General features: G+C 40.8%; 1 protein-coding gene across 5 annotated transcripts; it reads left to right on the top strand.

Moving 5' to 3' along the window:
• Positions 1-54: 54 nt before the first annotated feature.
• On the top strand, positions 55-14,661 carry LOC107078644 (uncharacterized). Of its 5 annotated transcripts, none has more exons than XM_015357642.2 (14): positions 55-155; positions 543-606; positions 1,923-1,991; positions 4,966-4,990; positions 7,387-7,473; positions 7,812-7,951; positions 9,051-9,167; positions 9,333-9,393; positions 9,727-10,753; positions 11,197-11,254; positions 12,130-12,213; positions 12,845-12,946; positions 13,072-13,144; positions 13,685-14,661. In XM_015357642.2, the coding sequence occupies exons 2-14, from the start codon at positions 550-552 to the stop codon at positions 14,020-14,022; spliced, it is 2,238 nt and encodes a 745-aa protein (XP_015213128.2). In that variant the 5' UTR covers positions 55-155; positions 543-549; the 3' UTR covers positions 14,023-14,661. The 5 variants fall into 5 exon arrangements, with proteins under 5 accessions (XP_015213128.2, XP_069051040.1, XP_069051043.1 ...); XM_069194939.1 differs by lacking the exon at positions 55-155 and adding an exon at positions 189-345; XM_069194941.1 differs by lacking the exons at positions 55-155; positions 543-606 and adding an exon at positions 2,486-2,562 and having other exon boundaries at positions 1,929-1,991.
• The last annotated feature ends 133 nt before the right edge of the window (positions 14,662-14,794 follow it).

The raw sequence follows: 14,794 nt of genomic DNA, 5'->3' as shown, positions 1-14,794 counted from the left end.
AACAGCATCTGTTTTGGAAACACACGGATGCCGCCTCTGTTTCCGTTTCCAGCCCAGAGACCCGCTTCCGCTGAAGGCTGTGGTTTGTTGTTTTAACGTCGTTTTGGAAATACTACCCGTTTCGGTGAAGTGAACAAGCGTAAAACCCGTATAAGGTGTGGAATACGTTTTCAATTAGTGTTTGATTTTCTGTAAATGAGTGCGAGGATTCTGACTCGTACAGGATCACATTTTATACAGTGCTATAGAAATGAATGAAGCTGTTGTGTTGCTTTGCATAAAATAATACACAAGCGAATTGCGACAGTGCTGCAAATAAAGGAGTGATAACGCGCACTGGAACAGGTACTTAAAAGTAAATTAATTCATGACATTCACTGCTTATGCCAATCATATAGTATAGGATTATGTCATATTGTGTTTTATTTTCCTGAAAACGTCTGCAAGGGTTTCTTAAGTTATAAGTAATAATAGCGTATAAAGATATCTATGAGTTTACGATTTGAGTGGTGAGATTATAAAACCACGGCGTTTCTCAGCAGATCTGGAATGGATTACTCCAGATCATTCAACTATGAAGAACGATCTGACTATATCGAGTGTAAGGTGAGTATTAATGTATTTCCAAATATTTCATTGACCTTCAAAACTAAGTTACAATAAATGGGAAACGCTTGGGCGTCTTAGTGAAATAGAGACCGTTTGGCTCATTTCAAGGTTATTTCTCTTACTTATTGCATTGGTTTTGCCTAGCAAACTGTTAACGCTTGTAGCCAACTGTGCGGTCATTCAGGTAAGAGCAGGCGATACAGCACAAATTAATAAACTGCTGATGAGCAAACGGTTCGAAAGGCTTCCTCTCGTTTTTAACCTGTATTGTGTTGTACGCAACCAGTAAGGTAAGATCACTTTATTTGCCATATACAGTTTCTTGCATTAGGAATTTGCCTTTTCGCATACCCCAGCTTGCTCTCCATGAGACACAGCATGCACCTGTGGCTGGAAGGTTGCTGGTTCAAATCCCCCAGCCGGTAGAGGAATCCTACTCCGTTGAGCCCCTGAGCAAGGCCCTTAACCCCAACTGCTCCAGGGGCGCTGTACAATGGCTGACCCTGCGCTCTGACCCCAAGCTTCTCTCTCCCTGTCTGTGTGTCTCATGGAGAGCAAGCTGGGGTATGCGAAAAGACAAATTCCTAATGCAAGAAATTGTATGGGGCTAATATAGTGATGTGATGTTATGTTATGATGCTTGTCATTAATGTCTTTTATTCCTCAAACCGCATCCATAAAGCTAAACCTCTTCATGCCCAAATGGCTGACATATCAGCAGAACATCACTGAATTATTTCAGCATAAAGAAAGAAAAATATTTAGTAACTTATTTCCCTAACGCTGTTATCCAAAGTGACTTCATTTGCACTCATTGTTTACAGCTGGGTGTTTTACTGAACCAGTGTTAACTGAAAAAGCAGTGTTAAATAGTGACAGACACTTCCCTGGGTCAGTGCTTCCTGATCCTAACCACATGTTGCACAAACAGTTGAATACTACAGGCACAGTCAGCCTTGGGAGACGATTTGTATTACAGGCACAGTGGTGATGCGCTCTTTCCTTGAAATTGTGTGAGAAAACAAATTTCAGTCAAATAAATTGCACATCTCCTGAAACATGTTAAAGGTGGGGCACATCACTGGTCTGATTCTAGCTTTATAAGTTTGTTTTGTTAAAAAATGTAAACCACCATGCATATGCTTTTAGTACTAAAAACAATACATAGACTAATTTATTATGCATTCAATAGAGCTCATGTTTCTGTAACGGCCAGTGGACACAGATATGAACCTTATAACAAGGGGCACTGAATTTACAATTTTATCCAGTGCTGTAGTCATAGCAATAACCTTTCATTGCATTGCTTTCAGATTTGTGACATCAAGATTCAGAGTAAGACCAATTACAAGATACATCTGACCACTCCTCAACATTTACAGGTAAAGGCGATGGGTCTGGTGAGAGAGTGTAACACTGGTCCAGTGCCAGTTTTTATTAAACGCCACTTTATGTAGCTTGGGCTTTAATCTTTAAATTCAAATGTGACATCTGTAATTAACAAATATGTGAAGATTTCCCTCATTGTTGCATTTTCTCAAATGCTCAGTTCTCAAAATATCAGGATGTATACTTGCATGACTTCTTGAAATTGGGCTGGTTTTTAATTGGTTTTATCGCCAGAATATGTTTTGTTGCCTTTTTAGACTTTTTTTAAAGTTGCAAGACTATACTGAGTTTAATCTCTTAATAAACTCACATCTTTATTATAAGGGTTCATTGTGTGGTAAATTAATTCCAACCAGAATCTTACTTTTTGATGAATAAATCTCTTGATCAGTTATAAAAACAAAAGATCTACAACAGCCGTGCTTCATACTTTCTTCATTACTTTTCTCCCTTGTCTTTTTTCCTCCCTTGACACATTGTAATTCAGGAATAAGAGAATGGGGTTACCTCAGCTTGAAGACTGGCCTGAATTTGGGGCACCAGCGCAGTCTAGCAGTTTCTCATGTGAGCAAAGGAGAACACTTTAGTTATTTTGTGTGTCTTGACTTCAAGAGAATCTCCAGAGATCGAGTTGTCATAGCTAGAGACAAAAGGATAGTTTGCATCTTGGTCTTCCAGCATATTTTTAACTCTCAGTCATAAATATCCTCAAGTGGTAAAAAAAAAGTTTCTGCTTGAGCTGGAATCTCCTGCATCGGCCATTCTCATTTAAATCTGGACTGTTTTTGTCATATATCCTTCCAATGAGACTAAAGCCGAGGTCCCGACTCTACTTCGTCATTAAATATCCCAGGTTTCTTGACGTCCTTGACCAGCACCTTCAAAAGCTTGCAGGTCAAATGATTATGAAATTTGTTTTTGAGTTAAAGCCAAGGAAATCTCTTTTGTTCCTTGAGCAAGCATTGTGCCCACCCAGAGAAAATCACCTTGTGAAGAAATGGGACTTTCTTGAGTTTTTTCTCAATCTTCCTATGTTGGAAGGTTCTCTGTCCTTTTGTTCCTAAGCGTTTTTTTGAGTACTTTCCACATCATAATTCATTGCTGAAGAAATGCGTGGCCTGTCTTAGCTGGGGTCCATCTTTCTTTACCGCTGGTATGGTTATTTCTTTTCAGTCACATGATGTCGATGCTGTCGTATCATTCGCCGAGATGGAATTTTCTGACGATTGTATGATATCATTTTAGATGGAAATCCAAGTTTTGGGGGTAAAAATTGGACCTCTGCTATTTACGTCTCAAAATTCATTGCAGCCTGCTGCCACAGCCCGTGCATAAGAGAGATGAAGTGCTCCAAAAACATTAATTTATGTAATCCTTGGACCAGTCCTTTTGCTTGGGAAATTCTGGATTTTCTAATGAGTGCCCACATCTGAACCAGTCCCCTTTAGGGTTCAGACTTCCACTTCAAATCACTGATGAATTTATATCCAAGTTTTGGGTTTGAGTCCCATCATGTGAAATTCATTCTCCTATCGAGCATTGGACTGTAAAGCCCAGCTTGCGTTCTAAACAGGTGTCTTCTGATTGTGTTACTGTGGAATCCCCTGGGAATCTGTGCCACTTAACTTTGAAGTTGGTTCTCAAATATAATTCCTTTTACACTCCCACAGGTTTCCTTAGGGGGCGACGACTGTGATTCCACAGGTTCCTCTTAATGTTAAGCTGACCAGAGACACCTTTTTTGCTAATCATTTAGTCACTGTGCATGTCTGGAAATAGGTTCTGACTCAATATTACGTTCTTTAGGAACATTTTGGAAATAAGGCGCACTCTGCAAATGTTTATCGTGAGTCCTTGAAGAGACAAGGCTGTACGCATCCTTCAAAAATCAATTTCGTTGAAGAACAGTACTGGCTGACGCCTTGAATGTTTCACATTTCTGGCATTTCTCTTTCCTTCTGTCTGGAAGGTCCAGCCAGTTTCTAAACACTTCACAGTTCTTTCTTTAACATCTCTCACCATAGTGAAATACTGACTGTTTGGCTAAGGAATGTTGCTTTGCAGTTTCTTATAACTTCTCGGTGGCTTTTCAAGATCTGGCAGGCAACTCGTTCTTGGGTTTGCTCATTTTGGATAAGAAAGATTTTCTTTTAATTTGGTCTCAGGGCCACAAGTTTGCTGGACGCATTTCCATGACTTTAAAAGATGATAAAAATGACTTCAGCAGGATCTGCATTTTTATCCCACTCTGAAAAAATCCAGGAATGATAAGAGGAATGGTTTTTGGGCATTTTGGGATTTTTTTTCGGAAAGCCTCTATGTTTTGTGAATTCACCTTTCCCGTTTGTCTTTGCTCATTTTTTGGAGCTCTCTAACTCAACCATGAAGTTTCAGTTTTAAGAAGTGAAGTGGAAGATTTATTGAGAGCACCAGTGTGTATTTCAGAAGTCGAACCCTTTTCTTAATAGACAATGTGGTGTGAGTTCAAGCCCTGTCACACCATTCACTGCTGGTGCTATGAATTTCATTACTCCTTGGAGATAAATGTCATGTTTTTGTGCACAATATTCTTTGTCAAAGCTTTGTCCTCAGTCTATTAAGTATGAAATGCCTGGGATTGCAAATCTGTTCAGCAAAGTAAGAATGGGATTAATTTGGGCATCCGAGTCGATAAAAGGAGGATCTATGGACAGATCATAGATATACCAAACAGGCGTGATGTTGAAAAGTCCGTTCGCAATGATTTTCATGGACATCCCAAAGCAGCGTATTTCTTGATCTAGGTATTAATATTATTAATAAAGCATAAAGCAATCCCACATCCACTAGTGCACCTCCTAAATGTAATGCACTGCACAGCTTTCTGTTGAGAGCAGTGGGTTCTGTGACTTTCATTCATCTATTGTGCCAATCTGTTTCTGTATGTACTGACTGGCTGTACTTGTTTTCCTGGATTGCACGACACAGAAAGAAGATGCCCTTGTAGCTTGTGGTAAGTAGAGCTTTTTTATCATCTTAGCTTCTCATATTATTTACTCCTATGTTCTGATTTTTTCCTATATCTATTCATCTAACCAAATTTACCTTTTCTGGTGATTAAATGTAGTTTCCTTTCCAGTAAACTGCGGAATGCAAGAGGACCACCTGACACTTCACAGTTGCGCAACAGTGTGTTTTATTAAGTTATTCTGCTGATGTAGAAAAATCTCAAGATTTGCTGCCAACCAAAACTATGTATTGGTCCCAGCTGTGCTCAGGGTGGCCCTATTTATACTTCATTTTTTTAAAGACTTCGCTCTTGACGTTTTTGCTGGTAGAAGGCAGAGTCACTCTAAAGGGACTTCAGAACCTCTCCCAGTGGATCTTATGAACTGGGAAGTGTGCATCAAAATATCAAGAGCATTTCTGAGTGTTAAACTTGCAGCCTTGCAGTGAAAGCTCAGTGTTGTAAAAGATTCAGTTCCTGGACTGTTTCCAAGTGAACTTTTGACAGTCCAAAGTTGGAGGATCCTATTAAAGAAAACATTTTAAATGGAAGTGAGAAGAGTTTCCGTTAATGACAATATTCATCTTCAAATAAGTGTTTGGAGAGCTGCTCATGAGGAGGCTTGTTGATTTTGGAGTCCTGGGTACTACTGACAAAATGTGCAGTGAACTGTCTATGGTGCCTCCTCTTACAATAAGCATCATGTGAACAAGCTCTAAGGTCTTGGCCTGTGGGAGTGCAGACTGTTTCTTTGCACCAGGCAGCCCTGGGATGAGGTATTCTGGGATCTCCAGCCAGGACATCCGACTCCTCTCAGAAGGGAACGCTTCCTGGGATTTGTTAGTCCATGGTGTGTTGTCCACTGGGGATGGAAATGGGACCCTTACTTCCCTCTGTGGACAGATCTCCATGGGCGCAGACAGGGACAAGAGGAGAATCACCCCCCTTGGTTCATCTTGATATAATTCTTTCACAGGCCACACCTTCCACCTACATTCTGTCATAGACCGTAACAGACAGGCCTCCGTGTCTTGCTGTGGTTTACAGGTGGTTCTGTGACAATTCTTGGTTTAAAACACCTAGTGTTCTTGCAAAACTGCCTGTCCAGTTTCTTCCTGTCTTTAATAATGCTCAGCATTTTCACATTGGACAGCTAACCACCCAATACCATGGAATATTAAAGATCTGTTTACTGTTAGCCAGATATGTGTCCTATTCAAAAGTCCATCAAAACTCTGCTTTGTGGCATGGCTGCCCTAGGACTGAGGTTTCATCTGCTTACCTGTTGTTATATCCTTTGTCACGTTTTTATATGGATTCAGATCAAAAATAGGAAAACCACATCTTTTGGGCGAGTTTGGAAATTTGATTCCAAGTTACATATTTTTTTGGTTTTATCTACCTTGCACCAGCTCCTGTGGATTGTAAAATAAAATGACAAAATACTGCTGCTCACCTTTAAGTTCTTGAACAGTTTGGCTCCTGATTACAACAGTGATGTGTTATTTCCCTACAAGTCTCTCAATATCTTCGCTCTGCGACCCTGTTTCAGTTATAGAAACAAGGTTCAATGAGACTGCTCCAGGACTGTGGAATGACCTCCCTATTAGATACTGATGTCAGTCAGTCCTTCTAAATCCTAGACTCACTTGCATGACTCTAGTTTTAATTCTGTTTAACTGTCTTTTGTTTTATGGTAAACCACGTTGTAATGCATCCATTAATGTAAGACTATTATCTAACAGATTAGTATCATTTAGTTTGTGTTTGGTTCTTGGAAGCATTTTTCTTTCTGGTAAATAACATTTTAATAGGTTTGGTCCAAGAAATACCTGATGGTGTTAAGTATTTTAAAGGAGAAATCTTTCCACACAGTTTTTTTCTGGCTTAATGGCTAACGTTGTTTTAAAAAAGATCAAATTATGCAGAAATAATTCAAATAACAGCATAATAACTGTTACATACAATGCTGTACCTACAGTATAATGTCTTTAACAAATACATTTTTAAATCCTACATGTTGCTACACTATATTTTGAGTTGCCTATTGTTATGCAGATGGAAAAATGTTTTCTTCACCTAAAGTCTTCTTCCTTATTTTGTTTAGAGTGGATTTCCCTTTATTCCCAGTAAATCCATGTTGTGGGTAGTTTAACAACAGGTTTCACAAGCCTAACAAATTAAAGCAGGGGTTGTGTGACTGAATCAAAGCTGAGCATTAAACTGCTGCAGGAGGATATGTCAGCAGTTATAAGTTTTTTAAATTAATTTTTAAAATAATATTGTTCAGATCTGATATACTTTCACATTAGCTTTTTATATAGCCTTTTACACATCACTTTGTTCTTGATAAAACTGCAGAATGATTTCAGTCCTCTTATCCCTGTGGACCAATTTCACAGGCAAGATCCGAAGACCATATGCTGTGCGAAAATGGAATGACTTGATGGAATACCTTGATTATCTCCACCTTGATGAGCCTATAATTGGTAAAAATATTGTTTTTTTATTATTTACAAAGCAGACTTTAATATGAAAATGAAATACCTGTATGAAGTGGGCTTGGGTTACTTCAATACTGTCTTTTCATGGCCCATTTTAATGAAGGCTTCTTGGTCAAATTATTATACTTTAAAACAGATGAAACACAGTATAATATGAAGATATGGGTTTTGATTTGTAAGAATTTTTACAAGATCCAACACAAAGTGCCCTCCTTAACCAGAAATGCTGGCAACCTTGAAATGAATAATTCTTTGGAAAGTGTGTAGGAAAAAGATAATGTTTTGGTGTTTTGGGTAGTACAAGTGCTGCTGTACCCCTCTAGGTTTACACCATGTTGTTGAGGTTGACCCCAAGCAGCCTGGTGATCCCCTGAGGTATTTGTGCAGGCTGTGCTTCTTCGAGGAAGAGCTGCCAGGTCTTACTTTGCACCTGGTTAGTCGGAAACACAGACAGAGATACTTGGTAAGAAACCTTTTACTTCTTCGGTGGTTGAAAACGTTCCACACCTCGCTATACCTGTGGAAGTGTTACCGCTATGAAATAGCGCTCCCGTCTAGCGGAATAAATCTTCAGCCTCGTTAGCTTAAAGGCCTGTGTAATAATGTGCTAAGAAAACCGTAGTGTGAAGAGAAGTATAATCTTCTGTTGTAGCTTTCATACTTGAAAAAAGGCATGTTGCTCCTAATTTCAGGTCTTTGACGTTGGGGTTTCCAATGCAAGTACTGGCATCTTCACTATCCAGCAGTGTTATTCGTGTATTGAATGTTTTTGACAATGACATTTCTTTTTAAGTTCACTGACCCACCATCCTAGTGAGTGGTGGTCAAGACATCCAGTTGGTTTACTGAGACTTTCAATGATCCAGCTCTGAGGAGCCCCCATCCTTCTCTCTTTCAGAAAGCCTCTTATTTTAAAGGTCTTGGCATCCAGGCAGGGCGCGACTGGACAGGACAGACAGGGTGAATAGCAGTGTACTAGCACAGGGGGGCAGCTGGACTGGGTGGACAGGATGTGACTGGACAGGGTGGATAGGACAGTTCTGGACTAGGACAGGGGGCAACTGAACAGGATGGACAGATCTGATCTCCGAACTAGTTGCTCCTTTGTTTACTTGCAGTCCTCACAAACACTGCTTAAAGATAAGCAGAAAGAAACATGCCTAAAGGCCTTTGAAGCTGCTTTCGGTGTTCAATTTCTAGTATGGGCTTTGTTGCAATTTATTTATCTCTGCCCAAGCCCTTTGTAATGTCTTGCTGCTTTTGGAGTGTTTGCAGTCCAGTTTGGTTTTGACTTTACCTTCTGATCGTTGTACCAGAACCTGAATCATTTCTACAAATCAGTACTCCACTGATTGTTACTCCACTCCACTGCTTGAACCACTCATTCTCTTGTGGAAGCGTGCTTGAATCCGTGTGCATACACTACCTTGCGGTATTCCAAGCTTGTGTTTGAGAGTTAACCTTTGATGTGGTACAGTTATGCTGGAAGTTATTACAAATTAAACTTGTAGCTGTTGCCGAATGAAAGTGTGACTTTCAGTGACAGCTGTGTGATTTTCCAGGAGACCAACCGTCCTGACTTGGTAACATGGGATGCCAACAATACTGCCCAGCTGGGGAAAATCCTCAAAGCGAAAGCAGAGATTGTGGTACTACAGGATGGTCAGGGGGTGATTGAGGTACGCGCCTATTCATTTTACAGGCCCGTACCCCTTGTTAACCATGTCAACAAGCACAAGTGACTGGAGTCTTTCTTTAAATTTCTCATCATTTTATGGTTTATCTTAAATGTCAAGTAACATTTTCAATGTCATTTCTTTCTCACTTCTTTTCCCATTGTGTAGCGGTCAAAGAAGAAAATATTGGAAACGCAACAAAAAGAGAAGCCTAGCTTTTTCAAAAAAAGTATGTTTGTTTTTGTCTTTTTCCTTAATTATCAAGGTCTTTGGGCACTCGGTGGTAGACTGTAGCTTCTGTAGCTCACTGATCCTTTGCTGAAAATATATTTGTATTTTTATACTAAGTACAGTTTGAATAACTATCTATGTCCATGAGGAATTAACATTATCATTCCATGAGGAATTATCGTTATCCTAAAGAAAATTAGCACTGAAAGTGTAAATGTTAAGACATGATATTTTGTGCTGCAAGTGTTGTAATACATGATGTTAAACTGTTATGAACTGCACAGAACAGCTTTAGAGACCCTAAAGATTTAATTTTCCTGTCAATCTGTAGCTCTTCAGAGTCTTGTAGGTAAGGAAGACCAAAGTAGACTGCCTCGTGGGAGTGACCGTGATGGAGCATCTTGTGATGCAGATCCCGATAGGCAGTACAGACCTGACTGGGGTAGGTTCTCTCCTGAAGACATGCGCAGAAGAGTGGATTGGAAGGAAGACATTGGTTCACTGTCACGTATGGATGAACGTGGTGGTCCGTATGGTGCAAAAGACCTTGACAGACGTGAGTATAACCAGAGAAGATACCGTGAGGATATTGGTGAAATACCCTTTCAGGATGACCATCTAGAAGCTTATCATGGTGAACACCTCAGAAGACCATACCGTGAAGATGACCGCAGAGGTCCATACCATGACAAAGACAGACATGGACCGTATGGCCATGAAGACCTTGGTAGGGGTTTCCAAGGAAATGGAGAGAGACGGTATCCTGAGAATGATTTTGACAGAAGGCATTCTGGAGATGTGGATAGGAGATATTCTAGGGATTCTGCCCCAGCCTATCCTGAAGACCATCACTACAGGAGGTATCCTGATGAGGGTGGCAAGAAGTATTTTGACAGCGAGTCTTCAAGAAGGTTGGACAAGGTGGAACTGAACAGTGATTATTCTGAACACGGTCGAAGTCCAGCCTATAGCAGAGCTGCCCTGGGTAAAAGACATCGGGATGATTTCCCAGCAGCCCCAGAGTTCGGTGCAGAAAGGAGCCACTTGGGTGGACGAGGACGCGAAGATCACTTGGAACGAAGGCACACTCCCGAAGGACGCTCAAGAAGACCTCCTGAATACAGCCCGGAAAGAAGAAGAATTCCTGAAAGTACTTCTGCTAGGCGAATTATGGAACGGGACAATTTTAATGGGCTGCCTGAAGTCTTTAAACGCTACCTTTCGGAGAAGCCAGGTACCCATGAAATGAGAGCAGAAAGCGGAGCGTACAGAGAAGTCGTCCCTGAAGATGGTCACAGAGGCAGTTTCCGTGGTGATTCAGCCACTGGAGGCTTCCTGGCTAAAGGTCAAAGTGAAAGGTACGCAGGTGAAGTGCAGATTGTGGCACGTTCAGAGTTTAACATATTCCATTCTGACAGTTTAAAACGTGCTGAAACTCTTCAGGCAGATTTTAATATGCTTATCAGGGGTGCACTGCTTTCACAATCCATATTGTTGTCACTGAATTATTATTTTTCATTTAAAAAGAATAAAAGTAAATGTGCAGATTCAATAATGATTGATGGGGAAGAAAAAACATAAATTTGAGAACCCCCCCCAAGAGTCATGTGCTGTCAGTCACTGCTGGCACCCAGGCTGGTTATAAGTGGATTTGTGTTCCTGGAAGAACAGGGGCAAGTTTGTTGTTGCTGCTTAGAAGAAAACCCTTTGCATGCAGATGTTGCTTTTTCTCACATGTTTACAGATTGCAGTGTTAACTTCCTTTGTTTCTACTTAGTAAATTCTATTGTTATCTCTGTAGGAACATGGAAGAGTTTTCCCATAAAAGGCCAAGACTGGATCCCCTGGCACACAAGCAGGTATTTATCATATTCCGTTATGTTAAGAAACTTAACCGTAGCCTTTCTAAAACCCTGGTTATGCAATGTATAATGCTTCACACACTACAAGATGAGACAGTTTTATATGGCCTGTTCAATGCAATAGACCTGCAGTAGATTGTAGAGGTTAAGGTGTCTTTGCTCAGGGGCTCCAGGATAACTTATGCAGTATATGTGTTCATAGAGCCCTGAGGTTCAGGCAGTGCTAATTGGGAGATTGAGCTATTCCTTTAGCCTGTGACCAGGGCTTGTTATGTGGCCAAGCACCACCAGAGTTGTGTGAGCTTAAAATGGCCAGGATATCCTCTGCTTACTATGTATTCGCAAACCCCTGAAGTCTGCGGGGCACCTGTGAGCTCACTGTGCTGTCAGTGAGAAATACAGGCCTCTTCCAATCAATGCTTGAGGCAGTTTAAGAACCTCCAGGACCTGCAGTGATTGGTTAACCAGTAGGTACTTCAAGAAGAGAGCCTACACCCTCCGCCTCTTCTCTGTGTTTCAGAGATCTTAGCTTATAGGCCAAGATGATAAAAAAATGGGATGTTGTAATATAAAAAAAAGAATTGCTGATACAAAAATAAGATAGTAGTGTGTTCAGATCTATAATAGGGAAAAATGGTCAGCAAGGTGATGTATGGACCAGCATTAACAAGATTTCTACAGCAGTGGTGCTAGGTCTACGTTTCCAAATATTCCATTTCATGGGCAGCTTTAGCAAATATTTCACTGAATACAGCAAAGAGCTTGGCTTTGAAAAGTTGGTGAGCGAGCAGTTTTGGAACAAAAGACTGTTTTCAGAATAATAGACCACTTTGTGTATTACTTTATTTGATGTAATTTCTTTTTTTACCCAGGGAACGTTAGCAAGTTACCACGAAACTCAAAATCAAACTACAGTAAATCCTAATGCAGTTAAAGGAGATGTTTTGGAGGCCCTGGTAAGTATAATTTAGTACAAGCAGATTTCCTAACTGACCTAATTTGCCTTTCTACAGTGACAGACTGAGTATATCTACTTGCTTATTAAACGGAAAATGTCAAATGTTTCCTGCTGTTAGAGTAATGGCAGAGGTCATAATCCTGGTTATTTGGACAATTGTCGCATTTGTATCTGACATCAAATGAGCTGGTACCTTTTTACATTCAGTGTTTTTGGAAACATACAGGGAAGGACAGCTCTCCTAGAGTTAGATAAGGTGAATGTGCTTCGGAAAAACAGTTGAAAAACACAATCAGCAGTAAAATATTTTGTTTTTACAGTATTTTTGAACTGTATGTCTCATTTACTGGAAAAGGCCCAGTTTATCAGGGAGACATTTGTCTTCTAGAGATGCTATTGATTTGAGCTTCCACACTACCGCACTGTCCCCAGTTCCTCACTGTAAGGTACAGTGTATGTCATAACTCTCGGACAGTGAATATTATTTAGTAAAACTGAGCTACTTAAATGACAATCTTGACAAACGGAAAAGCCTTCTAAAAAAGATCAGACTCCATACATTCCCTTAAAAAAACATGTGCTTGTAAAGTTGTGTCTTGAAGTTGACCTAAGAATTTTTATCCTTTCAGAAAAGCATTGAAATAGAAAGTATTGAAGATGCCACTTTTTTCAAAGATAAAGTCTGTGATCTTCTGAAGGAATTTCAAGCAAATAAGGCTACAGGAGTGACAGTAAGTTGCACTGACTAATTAAAATAATTTCAAGTGTGAGGAATGGGGTTGAAATCGAATCTCAGCGCAAATAGGAGATTTGTACATTTGTAATTTGTTTCTTTTTCTTTTGTTTGTTGTTGAAGTCGCCGGTGATTTCGAAAGATTACAACCACATGAGTATGGACACAGGTGTACATGAACGCGACCGATATGGAGGTAAAGAGCTTTCCTTCCTGCTCAGGACAGCAAAGACGGGACAGAGGTTTTAAAGCGACCATAGGCACTAACTGATTTGATCTTACCCCCTGTCATTTTATGTGCTTTCAAGTACTCAAAACCTGAGGAAAATGAAATATGCCTTGCAGTTCAATACAACACCTTCAGAAAAGATTTTCTTATGGTGCTTTTCTTATAAGAGCCATGTGCACAACAGTAATGACTTCTTATTACTGGGGTAGAGAAATAACTGAGCAAACTGGAAACGTAACTTCACTTCATTCAAATGTCCAGGATGTTTAAGAAGAAGTTCAAGTTCTTGAATTGTTTGTAGTTGCAAACAAATGCTTGCAGCCTCTTTCTGAGGACAGGGAAGGTAGACAAAAGGCAGATGACCAGACTGTGCCGAAGCCAGTCAGAGGGGCATGCTGGGAAGATCAGTCTCGGCAGATCTTAGCGTCTCCTATGGGGACAGGGGCCAGTGTGCACATGCCTTACGGAGCCAGAGCTCAGAAGTCCTTTTTCTCACTCATCCTGCAGGCCATCCGGACTTTGAGCCCGTAGAAGCACCCCGTGGGTCCGGCGTGCCATTGTACCGTCGGTCTGTTTCGGCGGAGCGCAAATCTTCTGACCGGTGGTCGTACCCAGAGAGGCCGCGGTACGCGCAGAAGGACCCGCAGCACCTTGGCAGAAGGCCGCCCGCTGAGAGGACATTTTACCCACCGCGGCCTGCGCACACCGGCGAGTCCCTCAGAGGGGCACGGGGCTCCTGGGCGGAGGGCCGAAAGCCTGGCGAAATGCCCCAAGGGAAGCAGTCGTCTTTAGAGAAAATTACATCGACGCTTTTAGAGCTCGTTTCACGAGGAACTAAAATTTAAACCACCCTTTCAAGAGAAACTGTGAGCTGTCTTTGTTGTCTGAGCGACGTGAAGAAATTAGAAGCTTTAGGTTAGTGCTTTGTGCAATCGGGTCTTTTGAATCTAAGGGTTTCTCAGTCCCCTGTGGTAAAGTGAGGTATTCTGTTAATCCCTGAAATGTGTTTTTTGTCAGATTGATTTTCAGTTTGGAATTGCCAAGTGTGTGTATATCTCAGCTTCTGCACTGATCTCTGTCCCCACATGGGATGTAAAGACTCCTCCATCCACTTCAGCCTGCTGAGTCACCCCTTATTTCATGAGCGGATGGGAGAGAAGGTGCTCCACTAACTGGGGCCCCTTTGAGCCTGCTGTTGCCTGGGAAGTCATTTCTCTGTGGACTGAGAAATCCTTGGCTGAATAATCCAAAACCTGAGCCGATTGTGTGGCACCAGTCGGAGGAGCGTGCTCACAGTGGGATAGTGACATCACCCAGCCTGTGACCTGCAGTTTAAAGTGTATGAAAAGCTCCTTTCGATTATATTTCTGCAGTTTCAGATTTTGTAACACCATGAGTTTGTGCTAGTATAAATTGTATACACACCACTTGTCATAATGGTACAGCTAAAATAGGGCTGTAAATATATATATTTACAAACCTCACCCTTGTAGTTGTTTTTTAAATCTTTTTTTTTATTTTTCAAATTAGCTGAATGAACAAGGGTCTCAATAACCAGAACATACTTTAGAATGGAAAGGAACAAGTAAAGGTTTATTCCATGTTGAAAAGAAAAGA

This window comes from Lepisosteus oculatus, chromosome 10 (genome assembly GCF_040954835.1).
Source record: "Lepisosteus oculatus isolate fLepOcu1 chromosome 10, fLepOcu1.hap2, whole genome shotgun sequence".
NCBI classification, from domain to species: domain Eukaryota; kingdom Metazoa; phylum Chordata; class Actinopteri; order Semionotiformes; family Lepisosteidae; genus Lepisosteus; species Lepisosteus oculatus.
This window is presented reverse-complemented; position numbering and strand designations above follow the sequence as displayed.